Genomic DNA, 20,034 nt, shown 5'->3' on the forward strand with positions numbered 1-20,034 from the left:
GACTTGGGCTTCTTTTACCTGTGAATGAAAGCTGGAAATACATTTGGTTATTACAATACAATAATTCAACATATTTTCTTCCATTTTATGGATGTCCATTTGCTTTGCTGTAAACAGTGCAGTAAAAGGCATTCGTTGGCATCGTCCCATAACTATCTCATGTGGTGACAGGCCTGTTGTTCTATTGGTTGCAGATCACATTATCATCAAGGCTAAGGGCAGCAATTCTACCCATTTTAGTCCAGTGTCATTGCACAATTTTGTCAGCTTATTTGTAAGCATTCCATTATATCTTTCAACAAGTCCGGCTGATTGTGGATGGTAACTGCAATGAAAACTTTGGTTGATCTGTAATTCTTTTATAACAGTTCCCGTAAAATGTGACCCATTATCACTAGAATGCTTAGCTGGAATTCCGAAGCGCGGTACGATTTCTTATAACAAATATTTAGCAACAGTAGTGGCATCGGCCTTTTTACATGGAAAGGCTTCAATCCATCTGGAGAACACTTCTACAATAACTAATACATATTTAAATCCCATACACATAGGTAATTCAATAAAATCCATTTGTAAATGTACAAAAGGCCCTATTGGATTTGGGTGGGAGGCAGATTCTACCTTTTCCGTTTTACCTGGATTCATTGTCATCTCGTAAGGCTGATTCATTGTCATCTGTCAACATAGTATACTAGATCAGGGTTACATATTGGTATATCTGTTAGATCGATACGTGGTTTAGTTACTAATTCGGTCACCATTTCGCATGAATGGGGCTCGCCGTCTTCTTCCGTAGGGAGTAGAGTGGCTGGATTTAGGGTAGTACATCTTTTAATGATGAGGTTCGGATTTGATAACAGTTCAACTTCATATTTAGTGGTTCTCGCAGAAGTTAGGTGTTGAGTGGCACATTTAGTAAATAAAATCTCGACAGTGTGAGATATACAAAATAGTCTGATGATTTAGAGTTATTGTCTGAGCCTGTTGTTAAGCATAATAAGCTGCTGCCAAAGAGGGAAGACATCCTGGCAGTCCGCGTGCCACTGGATCTATTTGGGAATACAGATTCATTCACAGCTCGGAGATAGAAACATAGAAAATAGGTGCAGGAGTAGACCATTTGGCCCTTCGAGCCTGCACCGCCATTCAATGAGCTCATGGCTGAACATGCAACTTCAGTACCCCATTCCTGCTTTCTTGCCATACCCTTTGATCCTCCTAGTAAGGACTACATCTAACTTTTTGAATATATTTCGTGAATTGGCCTCAACAACTTTCTGTGGTAGAGAATTCCACAGGTTCACCATTCTCTGGGTGAAGAAATTTCTCCTCATCTCGGTCTAAATGGCTTACCCCTTCTCCTTAGACTGTGACCCCTGGTTCTGGACTTCCCCAACATTGGGAACATTCTTTCTGCACCTAACCTGTCTATACCCGTCAGAATTTTAAGCGTTTCTTTGAGATCCCCTCTCATTCTTCTGAACTCTAGTGAATACAAGCCCAGTTGATCCAGTCTTTCTTGATATGTCAGTCCTGCCATCCCGGGAATCAGTCTGGTGAACCTTTGCTGCACTCCCTCAATAGCAAGAATGTCCTTCCTCAAGTTAGGAGACCAAAACTGTACACAATACTCCAGGTGTGGCCTCACCAAGTTCCTGTACAACTGTAGTAACACCTCCCTGCCCCGTATTCAAATCCCCTCGCTATGAAGGCCAACATGCCATTTGCTTTCTTAACCGCCTGCTGTACCTGCATGCCAACCTTCAATGACTGATGTACCATGACACACAGGTCTTGTTGCACCTCCCCTTTTCCTAATCTGTCACCATTCAGATAATAGTCTGTCTCTCTGTTTTTACCACCAAAGTGGATAACTTCACATTTATCCACATTATACTTCATCTGCCATACATTTGCCCACTCACCTAACCTATCCAAGTCACTTCTCAGCCTCATAGCATCCTCCTCGCAGCTCATACTGCCACCCAACTTAGTGTCATCCGCAAATTTGGAGATACTACATTTAATCCCCTCGTCTAAATCATTAATGTACAATGGAAACAGTTGGGGCCCCAGCACAGAACCTTGCGGTACCCCACTAGTCACTGCCTGCCATTCTGAAAAGTACCAATTTACTCCTACTCTTTGCTTCCTGTCTGACAACCAGTTCTCTCAATCCACGTCAGCACACTACCCCCAATCCCATGTGCTTTTACTTTGCACATTAATCTCTTGTGTGGGACCTTGTCGAAAGCCTTCTGAAAGTCCAAATACACCACATCAACTGGTTCTCCCTTGTCCACACTACTGGAAACATCCTCAAAATATTTCAGAAGATTTGTCAAGCATGATTTCCCTTTCACAAATCCATGCTGACTTGGACCTATCATGTCACCTCTTTCCAAATGCGCTGCTATGACATCCTTAATAATTGATTCCATCATTTTACCCACTACCGATGTCAGGCTGACCGGTCTATAATTCCGTGTTTTCTCTCTCCCTCCATTTTCAAAAAGTGGGGTTACATTGGCTACCCTCCACTCCATAGGAACTGATCCAGAGTCTATGGAATGTTGGAAAATTTCCAAGGCCATCTCCTTAAGTACTCTGGGATGCAGACCATCAGGCCCTGGGGATTTATCTGCCTTCAATCCCATCAATTTCCCCAACACAATTTCCCGACTATTAAGGATTTCCCTCAGTTCCTCCTTCTTACTCGACCCTCTGACCCCTTTTATATCCGGAAGGTTATTTGTGTCCTCCTTGGTGAATACCGAACCAAAGTACATGTTCAATTGGTCTGCCATTCTTTGTTCCCTGTTATGACTTCCCCTGATTCTGACTGCAGGGGACCTATGTTTGTCTTTACTAACCTTTTTCTCTTTCCATATCTCTAGAAGAGGTCTTGGACAAACCTCCATTTGTCACTATTGGACTTTTGAACTGGAAAAATCGGTGTGTTACAAGGACTTCTCATTTAAGCTTAGTGATTCACAGATCACATAATGCAAAGTACTTGTTTTATAATTGTGTGCCCAACTTCTATTTTGGAAGCTGAACATCAAAAACTCCAATCCTTTGCTCTGCAATCAATTTTATGATAGTGTCTCATAAATTACAACCTTTTAAGCTATAGCTTATGGCACAGCAGTTGTGTAATTTTATTAAAAGGCTTCCAAACCCAAGGTTTTTTCCCAATACACCCAAAATGTTTCTCGAGGAGAATCATCTGAAATATCTCAAAATCCCAATTCAAATATTGTACTGCCAATCTTTTATTTAAAAATCTTCTTACCGAGCTGGAAGCTTTCGCGTCAAGGTTTTACACAAAGGAAAATGGGAGCGTATTCTCCCAGCCTGCAGCCTCGAGAGACCCACGCAGGCTTTTTTAAAAATGGCATTACAACTTCCCTTCCCTGCTCTTTATCTCATTCCGAGACTAAATTTATGTCTTTCAACCCAGTGTAATCAATGATTGCATGTCTTTTTTTGACAAGTAAGTGAACGTGTCAAATAGATTCTCCTTTTTTTTTAAACCCACCGGGACCATGTATTTTATCTTTTGCTCAACAAAGCTATCTTTTATGCATTTCCTAGCTCCGTAACTTATCATCCGAAGAAATCCACACCTGCATTTCTAACTTAAAATGTAATTTCAATAAGGTTCACACTTTCTTAAAACCTTCCCACACACAGGATAACACTACGAAGGGTTTAAAAAAAAAAACTTCACTCTGTTTGAAAAAGTGGGTGGAGCTAAAACAAACAGACAGCTCCACCACCTTTCCAAACGGGCTTTCAGACACATGAAAAATTCATTCCGCAGTCAAAAAATCACACACGCACTTTCATTCAAAGACAGACATTCACAAAAGTCTCTCTCTCTTCATTCAACAAAGTTTATTATTTGGCCGGCTCTATTATTTTTTTTGATCCATACATCACTATCAGGTTTTCATTTTTTTTCTTTTCTTACATAATGATTTACTTCCTCTGTTAATTTTACATGGGCTCGAGTTAATCGGAACCCAGGCCTTTTCTATTACTTCCTTTTTACCTCTTCCTCCTCGGTCTCTAACCATAAGGCACTCCTCTAGACATCTTATTCTTTCCAAGTTAAATGAACCATCGGGTGAAAATGGCCTGTTTGCATCCTTGGTCCATTGTACCCATTTTTTTTTTAGGTGATCAGTTGAAGACTGACCACAATTCTGGAGCATAAAATAGACTGGTGTGCCCTTTGGTGGTGGTTTACTTGCTCCGGTACCCATTCTGGATGATTAAGATTTTTCACACTTTCCTGATCTCACAATCTTTTCAGTCAACGAGTTCTCTACGCCCACTTGTCCTGGCTCTTAATTTGGGCTCAGTCTGGGTGTTTGAGATATGTTGACACGAACCGTAGTTGATCAATCAGTTGCTGTTTCTTTTCTCAATTAATTTTTGTTTTTCCGAATCACAATTTTCTTTAGTGACTCTTCCCGTTTCATTAATTGCAATATCGCACAAAAGTACTGAACGCAACAGTATAACAAGGACAATTAAGACAAACAACATCCACGCGGGTATACAAATCATAGCCTTCAACTCTATCTAAACATATAGTCAATTCTCAGTCTGCATTGTACGCCACTACAAACTGAGTCTTTTACTTATTTAAAATGGTCCTATCTTCCAAGGACCCCGATCCTATCTTTCAAGGATCTTGATCCTATCTTTCAAGGATCATCTTTTTTGATCGATAACGCTCTTTTTACCTTATACTAATAAGATCTCCCCGGGCTGTTTCCAGATCGGATATTTTCAGGATCAGATCCCTTCTGCCTTCAAGCTGAGAAGGAAATGATAAAAAATAACTTTAGCTCTTAAATGTCGAGTCTCGTAGATTGCAGTACTTCCACTGTGGACAACAGATTACATATGCGATTCAACAGTAAAGAGACCCTTTGCAAGCAAAAGGCTCACCTTATTCTGGGCAGTTAAGCCCTTCACTGTAGAGGTACTATGTCCGCATCTGTTCACTCACAGAATAGAGGGTAAGTGATCTCGGTGGAACCTCCAAGAAGTAACTGTCGAAATCTTGACACTCAATTTAACTAAAATATGAAACTCTGACACAAACAGCTCAGTAGATGTTCCTTTAATAAGTTTTACTTGCTGCAAGGAAAAGCCTCGCTCAGTCAACAGCTCAGCAAAGACTTCGACAGAGGTTCAAAATCACATTATCTTTATACAGAAGAACAAAGAAAGAAATTATAGTTCCATCATGTGTATCAGTTCTACCCTTGCAGTCAGCAAATACAGATAAGGAGTTCTTCAATCACTTTAACACCACATCCTTGTTTTAATTCTCTACATATCTATACAGCCTTTATCTAATACTTCTAAGGTTTAGCACAGTGACAGTTACTAGTGGGGGGTATAATTCTAACAAGACATTCTTTCTGTTAGGGAGGGTAAATTCAAGGTTCCTTCGCTCACACAGATGGCTCCTGCCTTTCTTTTAATTAGCTTTCAGTCAAGGTTAGTATGTTTGTGCAGAAACACGCTGTCTGCTACAGGGGCTTCTGGGAGAACCGAGACTCCATTTTGTTTTATTACAAAAGCGAACATTTAACAGAAAATGTAACTTTAAAAGTACATTTCCACATTCCCTGCATAGATTCCCATCCCCCTGCCATATTAGTTTAAACCCTCCCCAACAACACTAGAAAACACTTCCCCCAGGACATCGGTTCCGGTCCTGCCCAGGTGCAGACCGTCCGGTTTGTACTGGTCCCACCTCCCACAGAACCGGTTCCATTGTCCCAGGAATTTGAATCCCTCCCTCTTGCACCATTCCTCAAGCCACATATTCATCTTAACTATTCTATTTCTACTCTGACTAGCACGTGGCACTGGTAGCAATCCTGAGATTTCTACCTTTTGAGGTCCTACTTCTGAATTTAACTCCCAGCTCCCTAAATTCAGCTTGTCGGACCTCATCCAATTTTTTTACCTATATTGTTGGTACCTATGTGCACTATGACAACTGGCTGTTCACCCTCCCTCTCCAGAATGCCCTGAAGCTGCTCCGAGTCATCCTTGACACTTGCACCATACCATCCTGGAGTCTTGATTACGGCCGCAAAAACGCCTATCTATTCCCCTTACAATAGAATCCCCTACCACTATCTCTCTCCCACTCTTTTTCCTGCCTGCTGTGCAGCAGAGCTAACCATTGTGCCATGAACTTGGCTGCTGCTGCCTTCCCCCTGATGAGCCATCTCCCCCAACAGTATCCAGTATAATCAAGCAGATCTTGTGTGAAGTTGTTGGCTACTCTTCAGGTTGGGTTTTGTATTTTGAAGCATATTTGCTAGAGGTTGGGAAGAACTGGCTGTCTAAGGTTGACGTAGAGAAAATGTTTTCTCTTGCAGGGAGAGACCAGAACAAGTGGCCATAAATATAAGATAGTCACTAATAAATCCAAAGGGATTCAGGAGAAATGTCTTTACCCAAAGAGTGGTTAGAATGTGAAACTCACTATCACAAGAACAGTTGAGGCAACTAGTATTGATGCATTTAAATGAAGCTAAACACATGAGGGAGAAAGGAATAGAAGGATATGTTGATGGAGATGCAGAAGGGTTGGGAGGAGGCTTGAATGGAGCAATAAACACAGGCATGTTGGGCTGAGTGGCCTTTTTCTGTGCTGTAAATAGTATGTATTTATTTTTGGTTGTGGGGTTATAAACATGTCTTCGAGGAAGGAGAAACATTTCAGTGATTTGAGTCGAGTTAATTCTCATCATCATAGGCGGTCCCTCGAACGAGGATGACTTGCTTCCACATGAGTTCACAGATGTTTCAATGAAGGACCCAATATTCCAGTCCTGAACTCCAATTGAAGGGGTGGGAGATGCCTTTGCGTGGATTTTTTTAACACGTAGTGACCGTTGTTCATCAGCCACCACACGGGCTTGACAGAGCTAGGCCTTTATCCAGTGGCAAGGGTTAACCAGGACGACTGGAGACCTGCTCTGCTGCACGGACCTAGTGCGCACATATATCGCAGTGTGGGCTGGCCCGTGCTGCCCCTGGGCTCTCTCTTTTTCTGGGCCCCGTACCCTCATTTGCAGCACCTCCACCACGATCCCTCACCGCTCCTCCACCACAAAAACACTCGTTGCACCTCCGCCACGATCCCCCGCCACACCTCTGCACTAAACATTCGCCGCACCTCCATCACGATCACCCACCAAATGTCAGCTACGATCCCTCATTACTTCTCCATCTCGATCACTTGTCGCAAGTCCGCCACGACGTTCCATGCTCCTCTGCTGTACCAAGGCTCCGCTGATGCTCCTGCCCAAGCTCCAAATGGCGACCTGGGTCCTGTATTAAAAAGGTTAATTCTACAGGGTATTTGGAAGGAGCAGACTCAAAGATGCATCCCTTTTTTTTGCCTGCTTTCTTATGTTCTTCAATTCTTTCTTTTCTTTAATTTAGCAAGTTGAAGAAACTGAGTGAAGACAGCCTCACGAAGCAGCCTGAAGAGGTGTTCGATGTATTGGAAAAGCTTGGTGAAGGGTAAGTGGCATAGCAGTTAACATATCTTCTTACCATATAGTATCTACTGGGTACTTGACCGGCTAACATACTGAAACTGGTGGAAACTGGAGTCGTTGCACTGCTTTGAAGCACCGTCGTTTGGAAATATAGTCCCGGATTGCACGTATACCAAAATTTCTGTGACGAGCTTGGCAACAGGAACTTGCACCCAAATTTCTTGTGGCACTCATTTGCCTCAGGCAGAATGTGTAAAACAAATGCAAATTCAGCAGTATTATTTCGAAATTTAATTTCTGGAGCTAGAGCCAATTGTCTGTTGAGGGTCTTAGAATAATGGTCGTTTTCTTAATTTCTTAAAGTTGATCAAAACTATATCCGTGTACGCTCATATTTTTACTTCATTTAATATTTCTTTAAATAATAACACTGATCAATTAAACTTTGTTCATTTATATTAGTTCTTGATATGTGTTACTAATTTAGTAATCCCAAATATGAATTTTTAGAAAACCAGATTTGAATATTAGCTATAACTAGCAGAGATCGAGCGCATTGAGCTGAAGCTTTCATAGTTCCCTTGGAGAAAAATAAAAATTAAATCATTTTAAAATTAGTTTGTGCTGTGTCACAGATCAGTAATAGATCACTTTGTGCCTGGAACCTTATCACAAGCTGAATTCCTCGTGTCAGCTGGGCGCTGTTTGGAGCTGGTGAGTGGACGTTGGGTGTTTTGTAAAGAGAAAACTAGAGGGATAGTCACCCAGCACTGCTCTTGGTTATGTCCTTGTGTTATTGATAAAGGCCAGAAAGCAGAGCCACGTTCCCTTCCTTTTAGCTGGGGATTTTGTGTGGCCAAGTTACACCAGAAACAGGAATGGGAGAAAGTATTATCTGGGAAAGGCGGGGGGTTGGAAAAGAGTGGGGAGAGTTGTCATTGTCAAGAAATAAAGGGGCCGAAATTTTAAGGCCTGAGGGGCGGTTAAGCCTTTCCGTCCAGGGTCAGGCGGCGGGCGCAATCCGTCCGCAATTGCCCCCGAGGCAGCGGCAATGGGTTTCCACTGTGTCCCGTCTTTCCTGCCCTGCCTGGCACACTGACCCCTTACTGCCCAGCACTGACCCCTGCCGGGGAGAATTACCTTTAAGTGAAGGGGAGGGATGTTGCAACGCGGCAGCGCGATGTGGCATGTCCGTGTCGCGCTGACGCTGGTCAGCATGGCACTGATGGACACCGCCTCGCTCCTGTCCCCATCCCCGCTCCGCTACCACCTCCAACAGCACCCGAAAGCGTGGGAGGCATATTTTAATTTAAAGAGCCCAGTTCTCCCTGGCTCCTGCCGGCCGTTAATATTATCTGCTTGAAATGGGACGGAGGGCAATTTCACCCCCAAAGTTTTTATATAAGTTCTAGAGCTTACGAAGATGTTACTAGATGTTATCAGGAATAGATTGTGCAGGCTGGGGCTCTTTCCTATGGAAAAGAAAAGAGCTGATTGAGGTCTTTAAAATTATGAAGGGGTTTTATCAGCTGAACTTGGTGACACTGTTTACACTTCCAGATCAAGTGGGCATTAAATATAAAATAGCCACTCACAGATCAAATAAAGAATTTAGAAATAATTTCTTTCCACAGATTGATGTAAATTTGGGACTCGCTGCCACTTGAAGTGTTTCAAGCAGATAGCATTGATGTACTTAAAGGCGGGTAGCTTGACACATACAAGAGAGAGAAGAGAATAGAGAGATACGGGGGCAAGGTGGTAAGAGATAATTAGAGTGGGAGGAGCCTCGTGTTGAGTGTGAACACCACCACAGACAAGTTGGGCCAAATTGCCTGTTTCTGTTTTGTAGATTCCATGTAATTACCCGGCTGGAGAAAATAAATCCCATGTCGTTAGCATAGGAAATGAAGTATGAATCTCATAGAAACCCTTCAGTATCCTTGGCAACATCTTGCACAGGCATGCGGTCAGCTTCTACATATATGCTGATTGAAACCAAGCTCGACCGTGCCATCATCTCTCTTGACCCATCGACTTTCAGTGTGGACTATCAGACTAATTGTTCGACCTCCAGGCTTGGACTAGCTGTAATTTCCTTTGGTTAAATATTGTGAAGATGATAGATTCGGTCTTCACAGTGGCATAATTAAAAATAAAGATACTGAGCAAAAGGAGCAAGTATTAGGAGGGCTAATTGTAAAAACTTAGAGTGGGTTTTAAGGAGGGGAGGGAAGAAAAGAGTTTGAGGGATTTAGGGAGGGAAAAACTTTGTACCCTTGTCACTGACTTATTCCCTTCTCAGCCACTGTCTGGGGCTGTACTAGCCTGCTGACAACCTTGGCATCCTGTTCGACCCTGAGCTGCGCTTTCAACCCCATATTCTCTCAATCGCAATGACAGCTTGCTTCCTTAGCTCATCTGTCGCTGAAGGTCTATCTATGCCTTTATCACTTCCAAACTCGATTAGTCCAATTTTCTTGTGACCAGCCTCCCGTCCTCAATATACTTCAGCTCATCCAATACTTTGCTGCTGCATCCTTGCTGCTTGCCTATTGCTTGTCCTCACTGACCTGCATTGGCACCCATTCCCCCAGTGACTCGTACTTGTATTTAAATCTCTCTGTGGCCTCACTCCTCTCTATCTCTAATCTTCTCCAGTGCTGCAACTCCTCCTTAGCATTGGAACTCTCTGTTCTTCTAACCTCAGCCTCTTGTGCATCCCCAATTTCCCTCATGCTTTTGTGCCTCAGTTACCTAGGCTCAACACTCCAGAATTGAATTTCTAAACCCCTCCACCTCTCCATCTCACTGCTTTTAAGATGCTCCTTAAAACCTACCTCTTTTAGTTACCCCTGCTAATCTTTCCTCCTTTGGCTCGGCATCTGCTTTTTCTTGCACCTCTGTGATGCGCACGCTTTTCTATATTAAAGGTGCAATATAAATGCAAGTTGTTCTTGTAGCAGGTCAGCTGGAATAATTAAAATTCATTTTATAACATTTTACATAAATGTGCAATACAGTAGCTTAATAATTTACTTTCATACAATCACATTTATGTTTTGAGTTTTGTCGTAATCCTCTATCACTTTGACAAATGGTAAATTGTTTGATGAGGGCTAGTCTAGATACACTGCAGTCTTTTGCAGTGAATGGAATTTACTTTACCCAATATAATTAGGAGATGCACGTAGTAATACAGCATTTAAATGTTTGCTCTAAAGTATTAACTTGTTTGGAATGTATTTGAAAAACATATTCTTTTCTTTTTCCAGATCTTATGGTAGTGTTTTTAAAGCAATCCATAAAGAATCTGGCCAAGTGGTTGCCATAAAGCAAGTGCCAGTGGAGTCCGACCTACAGGAAATTATTAAGGAAATTTCAATAATGCAACAATGTGATAGGTATGAGCAGTGGAATGTGGCAAGTTCACTTAACAGCATAGTGCATTTTACAGATGTTTAACTTCAAGTGTGATAATTTAGTAAGCATGTAAAACCAGAATGTTTTAATGAGCTGTACTGCTGTCTTACTATTTTTGGATTAAGCCCACTGCATAGAAGTAGAAGAGCTGCAACATGGGTTCAGAACATCTGTCGTCGATCTCTTGCTGTTCGTTCTTTGTCGTACTTCTCTTTTGCAGATGCCTTTGAGATTGGCATTTTGAACAATTATTTTTTTCGTGGCCTCTTTTTTTAGTACACTTCTTGGAACAGTTCTTAATTGCAGTCTCAATCATTAGCCAATTTTAAGGATGAACTGCTGACTCTGGCTATCAAATAATGTGTTAATCCTGTCGCTACCGGTCTGAAAAGCTGGTCTGTACAGGCAGTACCTGTACCTTGTTTATGCTACCTGGTGCTGAATTGAATTCTTACGTCTTTTCACATGCCTGCTTATAGGCACTGAGCTCCACCCATTGTTAAATTTTAAATGGTTTGAGAGTCTTAAAGCACTTCAAACAATTTTTGTGTAAGTATTGGAAGTGCTCAGGAGACTCTGTTTTGATTCTAGAATTGTTCTCCATATGGTTTTATATCCAGGTTGTTTCCAACAGATTTGCTTGAGGGTGGGGACAGAGGGCTCCTATTGCTGCTCCTTAGGAACTGTAACGGAGGTGGAAAATATATTCGCTTTAGGAGTGAAGAAAGAGTTTACCGAAAGAAGATAGAACAGGCTTCCACTCCAGAAATATCTCTGTTTCCAAAAGATGGAGGAACTTTTGGCTAATAGAACTCTGGTACATTAACTGATACCTAAAATAGGAAAAATTCAAGATGATCATATAGTTGCAGATCATTGAGGCAGTACTTCCAGGCATAGATGGAATCATTGACAAAATGACTGGGAGGTAGTCTGCTCACGTTAATGCTCCAAAGATATACCACACATACCTTGGCTCAAAGTTTGTTCAAATCGAAAGTCATTCTTGACATTAAATTTGAACAAAAACTGATATCTGTGGGAACAGGTCAGAGCTTCGTTGACATATTTAAATGATGTGGGAAAATTCTGCTGACTCTGGCTTCTTTAATTACATGTCTAAAACAACTGGTATCAATGGCCACCATAACTGGTCAATTAGGCAGCGCATCTAAAGGGCCAGAAAGAAGGTTCTTTCAATTTTTTCTGTTTCTGATCTGATTTTATTAATTTTCTTTTTCCTGGTGCTTGGGATGTCATGAATCTTTGTGCCCACAGTTAACTTTTTTTCTGCAACACTAATGCCATCAGTGGGTGTTCCAATGGGAACGGCCCTATGAAAGGTGCTGGGAGAGAAGGCCCACAGAGGGGATTCTGGTTCAGTCAGGATTCATGAGGTGCACTGTGGCCACCTGCCTGTATTTGACATAGTTGCATCTCTTGATGAAGCTAACCAGAGCTGCTAACATGCAACATAGGGCTGGTATAGCCAGTAGCGAACCTGCTCGCTGCAGCATTCAGCTTGCATACTGGCCTTCCTTTCCCTTCAATTTCTACTGGTCACTTTGTAATCATCTGTCCCTTCACCCTTGTGAAAGGTGGCTAATGCGTTGAGTTACATTTTTGAGATTTTCCTACCGACTTTCACAGTTTTTTATATTTGTTACATAGGATATACAGCACAGAAGCAGGCCTTCGGCCCAATCAGTCCATGCCAGCGTTTATGCCCCACTCGAGCCTCCTCCCGTCTTTCCTCATCTAAATCTAATAGCATAACCCTCTATTCTCTTCTCCATCAGATGCTTATCTAACCTCCCCTTAAATGCATTGATACTATTCACTTCAACGATTCCCTGTGGTAGCGAGTTCCACATTCTCACCACTCTCTGGTTAAAGAAGTTTCTTCTGAATTCCCTATTTGATTTCTTGGTGACTATCTTATATTAATGGCCTCTAGTCATGCTCTTCCCCACAAGTGGAAACACTCTCTATCATAACCTTTCATAACTGTCAAGATCCCTAAGTAGAGGGAAGTGCAACTGAGAGGGCGCTGAGCTCCTCGAGTCTCGTTGCCAAGAGCATGCAGAAATCAAGCGCAGGCAGCGGAAAGAGCATGCGGCAAACCAGTCCCACCCACCCCTTCCCTCATCGACTATCTGTCCCACCTGTGACAGAGACTGTGGTTCTCGTATTGGACTGTACAGCCACCTAAGGACTCATGTTAAGAATGGAAGCAAGTCTTCCTCGATTCCGAGGGACTGCTTATGTTGATGATGATAGATCCCTTTGAATTTCAGATCAGTGCAATCTTTCTCCAACTAATAGCATTCTCCTTGCGTTTGTTTCACTTGAATCTGTGAATAATTATGTAAATAAGCTGATTGCCGAAATTTGAGTGGTTAATTGCAAATACCATCAGGTGGGTTACCACCAGTTCTTAATCTTTTAGACATAACCAACACCAGTAGATAAAATTAGGCTCATTGGTGTTTTGAAATGGGAAAATATTCCATTGCATTGTAGTAATATCCCACTCCTTGATTGCCAAATGACATTTTGTAAAGTGATTTCTGGTATATTTTGCCCTTGCAGTCCATAGACTTTTCTACAATGTGTGTAATCTATTAAAATAATACTAAAAATACAGGCTTTCTGAGGTATTGGTATATATGGGCAAATTTCTCTGCAGACCAATAGTCAAAGAGATGTGCATATTTTATTTAACTAGGAAAGCAAAGCCAATTGAAAATGCTGCATTGTCCATGTATTGCCCTCTCTTGGTTTGTATAACTTCAGCTCTGCTATTTCTAACATATGCTACTGAGTGTTTGAGAAGTCGGGCACTTAGTTCCTATCTTCTTATTGTCTCATGTTGGAATGTAATACTTCACACAATCAAATCCTTAGTCAGTAATATTATTCAGCCATCTGCCTGCCAGGATTATCCAAAGACGTACAATTTAATCCACCTGAAGGTATTTTCTTAAAATTTTGATTATGTAATGCATGCAGGTGCATCCGCCACTTCTGGAAGTCGGCCAATAGTCCCGCTGGGACAACATGGTAAAGGATCTTTGGGACTGACCCCATTGAAAAGGCTCTGTATGCGCTGTGGTTAGTCCTTACTATTTTTAAAAATAACAGATGGGTCCCATTCATTAAAAATATGTAACCTAGTTCAACTCTGGTCAGTCAACTGGATGTTCAAGATGACTGTGCCCCTCGAGACCAGAATTCTTTTTTTTAAAGCTCGACTTAATTCCTCAGTGGTTACTGACCAGTAGCTAGCTTTGATAGCACAGTGTTAGCACTAGCATCAGATCTACATTGTGTGTTTTGTAGCACTCACAATTACACTTACACAATGGTGGGTCCATTTATGTCAAGTTGCATGTGTTGATTGCCTAGCAATGTATTTTCAAACCACTCTAAGCTAATCTTGAAACCTGCTGCCCATCCCTGTTTTCCACAAATGGTAAGAAGCCATATGTCTCTGTAATAACACATTTAAAATAAATGATTCTTGTTAATGAATGTAAAACTGTACTTGCATAATTTATGTAATAACGAAATGACCGTAGTAGATTAGACTATTTTATTTAAACAAACTTTCAAGTTACTTACTCTGATCAAACCAAAACCTGAAGTATAAGAGTGACAGTAAACAATGCGGCAGTGTTTTTGTTAGCGGTGCACTGTTCTTTACAAAGGGTGAACCAGGGCTGAATAGCATCATGCAAAACCCTTTGGTATTTGTGTCTGTAATGCAGGGGAATAAGGTGGATGCCTGATAGGTCAATAGAACTGTGGCCCAGGGGCCATGGGGCAGCACGGGCCAGCTCACACTGCGATACATGTGCGCACTAGGTCCATGCAGCAGAGTAGACCCTCAGTTGTCTTGGGTAATCGTTGCCACTGGACCATGACCTAGCTCTGTCAAGCCCGTATGGTGGCTGGTGTGCAACGGCCACCGCACGTTTTAAAAAAAAAAAAAAATCCACTACTTCCACCCTTGAGGATGTAGTTCGGGTCCTTCATTGAAACACCTGTGAACTCATGCTCTATTTGGCGTGGAAGCAAGTCATCCTTGTTTTGAAGGACCGCCTATGATGATGATGGACAAAGCTGTTGAGGGGCAAGGCGGGGGCGACTATGGCTTGCTGTCCCAGCTATCCATGGCTCAAATTAAAGGGAGTCGGGGAGCATTTGTGCAAATGACAGGAAAGTTAATGATTTTTAACACAGATTTTGTGCTTTTTTTCAGTGCTTATGTAGTGAATTATTATGGCAGCTATTTTAAAAATACAGACCTCTGGATAGTTATGGAATATTGTGGAGCTGGGTCCGTGTCTGATATTATCCGACTACGAAACAAAACAGTAAGTGTATTAAGTTTATTAACATAATAATTAAAGTAATATAACTGAAATAGGAAGTTTGTTTCCTTTGCAGATCTTTGAAAGGAGTGGCGACTTTATTGAGTGACAAATCTGAGAAACTTTGCTTTAGCCTGTGTTTTGCAAAATTATATTTCGTGATCATGTCTATTAAATCAAACGTGTTCTGAAATGGAATAATGTTCCTTGTAATCCACTGTTGAAATAACTTACTTGCACACACTGGATATATGTGCTGGATGATTGCTGTTTTATATTGGCAGGTCAGAATTTACAGGCGATATGTGGTAAAAACGTTAAAAAAAAAATTCAAGACCTTTTATAAGGATACTTGTTGAAAGCAGGAGAAACATTCAATATTACAGTGCCCTCTTCTGAATTATATTTGCCATTACATTTAGTTAAATATTGCAAAAGTTTTGTGGAATGTCTTTGTTTTGCTCGTAAATCAAAAATTGTTTACATCAATCTGCAATTTTGTGAAGTTATTCTTGTAGCTTCTCAGAAAGGATTTTGTTCAGCTTTAACAGTGTTTTGTTTGTGACTGAAGGAAAACAATGTGTGCTGAACGCAACACACGGGATACTGACTTAGAGGGTCAGTTTGACAGTCCGAGGAAGCCAAATTAATAGCCTTTAGTTATGCATGTTGCTCAGTGGGTAGCACTCTCGCTTCTAAGTCAGAAGGCTGAGAGTTCAAGTCCCACTCCAGAGACTTGAGCACAAAATCTAGGCAGTACTGAGGGAGTGCTGCACTGTCAGAGCTGCTGTTTTTCAAATAAGTCGTTAACCTGAGGCCCCGGCTGCTCTCTCGAGTGGAGGTAAAAGATCCCATGGCAATATTTTGAAGAAGCACAGTGGAGTTCCCTCTGAGGAATAAATGGCCAGGATACCAATCAACATCACTAAAACAGATTATCTGGTCATTATCACATTGCTGTTTGTGGGAGTTTGCACATTGGCTGCTGCGTTTTCTACATTACAACAGTGACTATAAAGTGCTTTAGTGTGTCTTGAGGCTGCGATCCTTCCTTCAATCCTTCCTTCCTTTTATTTCTGTTTTTTTTCCCTTTTGTTTCCTTATCTTAAAAATCTTGAGATTAAAGGATGTTATAAAACATAATGCAAATTTTATTGGGGGATGGCTTTGGCACATCAGTATGCTGGGTATGGTAGCGCACAAGCTTGTACACATGCTTGCCCACACAGTGAGTTTCCAGACTAAGTTTTATCATCACATCTAGAATTGATTTCTGGAAAGCTCCCCATACCAGCTAACCCTTCCTTCAGCTTCCACAAACTCCATTTAGTTCAGAGGGCAGAGTTCTTCTTGTACAAATGAAATCTCACATTTTTATAGCACCTTGTCATGCCACTTGGAAGCATTTCAAAATTATTTTCATACAACAATTTTCATTTATATAGCACTTTTAACATAGCAGAATGTCCCAAGGCACTTTGAGAGTGCTATCAGACACAATTTGACACCAAGCCTCATAAGGAGATATTAGAACAGGTGATCAAAAGCTTGGTCAAAGAGGTAGCTTTTAAGGAGCGTCTTAAAGGAGGAGAGAAAGGCGGGGAGGTTCAGGGAGGGAATTCTGGAGCTTGGGGCCTAGCTACCTAGTAAAGGCACGGCTACCAATGGTGGAGCAATGAAAATTGGGAATGCTCAAGAGGCTAGAATTGGAGGAGCGCAGAGATCGCGGAGGATTGTAGGGCTGGAGAAGGTTGCAGAGATAGAGAAGGGCGGGGCCATAGAGGAATTTGAAACTGAAGGTGAGAATCGTGTCATTTTTATGGGGATTAGAGAAACGGGTGATATAAACTTCATTGTGCTTCACATCATTGTTTTATGTTGATTTAAAAAGTTTTCTGTTATGGATTTTTTGCCTTCTGATATGGGATATACAGTAACAAATGCAAGCTGTCGATAAACATTCACTGTGTAGGAAAGTGTGCCCACTCAGTGACTAGTCATTAATGAATGAATTAAGGATGTCATCGCAGTGCATTTGGAAAGAGGTGACATGATAGGTCCAAGTCAGCATGGATTTGTGAAAGGGAAATCATGCTTGACAAATCTTCTGGAATTTTTTGAGGATGTTTCCAGTAGAGTGGACAAGGGAGAACCAGTTGATGTGGTATATTTGGACTTTCAGAAGGCTTTCGACAAGGTCCCACACAAGAGATTAATGTGCAAAGTTAAAGCACATGGGATTGGGGGTAGTGTGCTGACATGGATTGAGAACTGGTTGTCAGACAGGAAGCAAAGAGTAGGAGTAAATGGTTACTTTTCAGAATGGCAGGCAGTGACTAGTGGGGTACCGCAAGGTTCTGTGCTGGGGCCCCAGCTGTTTACACTGTACATTAATGATTTAGACGAGGGGATTAAATGTAGTATCTCCAAATTTGCGGATGACACTAAGTTGGGTGGCAGTGTGAGCTGCAAGGAGGATTCTATGAGGCTGCAGAGCGACTTGGATAGGTTAGGTGAGTGGGCAAATGCATGGCAGATGAAGTATAATGTGGATAAATGTGAGGTTATTCACTTTGGTGGTAAAAACAGAGAGACAGACTATTATCTGAATGGTGACAGATTAGGAAAAGGGCAGGTGCAAAGAGACCTGGGTGTCATGGTACATCAGTCATTGAAGGTTGGCATGCAGGTACAGCAGGCGGTTAAGAAAGCAAATGGCATGTTGGCCTTCATAGCGAGGGGATTTGAGTACAAGGGCAGGGAGGTGTTGCTACAATTGTACAGGGCCTTGGTGAGGCCACACCTGGAGTATTGTGTACAGTTTTGGTCTCCTAACCTGAGGAAGGACATTCTTGCTATTGAGGGAGTGCAGCGAAGGTTCACCAGACTGATTCCCGGGATGGCGGGACTGACCTATCAAGAAAGACTGGATCAACTGGGCTTGTATTCACTGGAGTTCAGAAGAATGAGAGGGGACCTCCATAGAAACGTTTAAAATTCTGACGGGGTTAGACAGGTTAGATGCAGGAAGAATGTTCCCAATGTTGGGGAAGTCCAGAACCAGGGGACACAGTCTAAGGATAAGGGGGAAGCCATTTCGGACCGAGATGAGGAGGAATTTCTTCACCCAGAGAGTGGTGAACCTGTGGAATTCTCTACCACAGAAAGTTGTTGAGGCCAATTCACTAAATATATTCAAAAAGGAGTTAGATGAAGTCCTTACTACTAGGGGAATCAAGGGGTATGGTGAGAAAGCAGGAATGGGGTACTGAAGTTGCATGTTCAGCCATGAACTCATTGAATGGCGGTGCAGGCTAGAAGGGCCGAATGGCCTACTCCTGCACCTATTTTCTATGTTTCTATGTTATGAGGTCAGGAGTTTATGGAGGGCATAAAACCAAGCCATCATATACTGACCCATAAGGAAAAATTAACAATTGCACAACATTGGGAAACATAATTTCTTTCATGCAGAAGTTGGTTTTCTGTTTTAAGCCAGGAAAAATTCATACAAAATATGTTTCTTGATCATGGAAATTGGCACCAAGCCTCAACACATACTGTAAATCATTCACTGACGAACTCCGAGAGAATCAATTTGTAAATGTTTTGCTGAATCCTGCTGATTGTTTGAGTGAATAGATAATTCAGTAGATAGGACTCTGAAGGTATTTTTTTGCAAAATCATTTCCGTATGTTTATGACTGAGTAATTTATAATCAGTAACGCAATTGCACGTTCCACACTCAGTGGAAACGGAGAAATGTGCGGAATGCCAGTTATCACACTCTTCCGTTTGGTTGCTGAAACCCCTCTTGAACTATTCTATGCAGGTTCACCTGAGGCTATGTTCGTCAGCCTGGCATACATAAGCCGTCATTTAAAAGTTGCAGTTGCCATTCATATAATTTGTGAAGTGCGTAATTAGGAAACTTGTCAGCAATTTGTACAGAAGAGTTAACTGATTGTTGTTGAACCTCATTATTCCACAGTGTATTTCAGCAGTTTTTCTGTGGTACAATTCTTAAAATGTGACATTGATCAAGTACTTCTAAATATGTGTGGTTAACCACAGATTTAATGCATTCAGGTTGTCAAAACTGTATTCTTTCTGTTTGCCTAAATGTTTGTGCTGTGGAAAAAGCTTTTTTTTTATTGATGATGCTTATATATTTTTGAATATTTAAGAGCTTATTGATGGGAGTCATTTTAAAAAGTAGTTTTATTCCCCTATCTGCTTTATATAAATTTCTGTTAGTACAAAATCGGCTTATCTGGTCATTATCATATTGCTGTTTGTGGGAGCTTGCTGTGCACAATTGGCTGTCGCATTTCTCACATTACAACAGTGACTACATTTCAAAAAGCACTTGATTGGCTGTAAAGCACTTTGGGATGTCCCGAGGTCACGAAAGGTGCTATATAAATGCAAGTGTTTCTTTAATAACGCTGTCCATGTTGTGAGACTGCTGAACCTTGCGTAGTGATTCTCTTATTTCACATGTTCGTCTGTGTTGTGGAATAGTTGAGTGGACATGGTTACACTATGAGGGTGTGGTTAATAGGTTTCCCTACCATGGTAGCTAACAATTGAAAAGTTCATCCACCATCAATTTATATATGGATTCTGCTTTCCTCAAAGCAGAGTGAGAGGAAAAATAACGATCAACACTACATTTCATTCA

At 41.6% G+C, this 20,034-nt stretch overlaps 1 protein-coding gene across 1 annotated transcript in view; it reads left to right on the forward strand.

Annotated features, from left to right (window-relative positions):
- Window positions 1-20,034, forward strand: part of stk3 (serine/threonine kinase 3 (STE20 homolog, yeast)) — a 598,462-nt gene that overhangs the window by 105,272 nt on the left and 473,156 nt on the right. The window contains exons 2-4 of the mRNA XM_070877027.1: window positions 7,492-7,572; window positions 10,826-10,954; window positions 15,238-15,352. Coding sequence (XP_070733128.1) covers window positions 7,492-7,572; window positions 10,826-10,954; window positions 15,238-15,352 — 325 coding nt within the window. The remainder of the gene's footprint in view (window positions 1-7,491; window positions 7,573-10,825; window positions 10,955-15,237; window positions 15,353-20,034) is intronic.

This window comes from Pristiophorus japonicus, chromosome 1 (genome assembly GCF_044704955.1).
Source record: "Pristiophorus japonicus isolate sPriJap1 chromosome 1, sPriJap1.hap1, whole genome shotgun sequence".
Taxonomy (NCBI): domain Eukaryota; kingdom Metazoa; phylum Chordata; class Chondrichthyes; family Pristiophoridae; genus Pristiophorus; species Pristiophorus japonicus.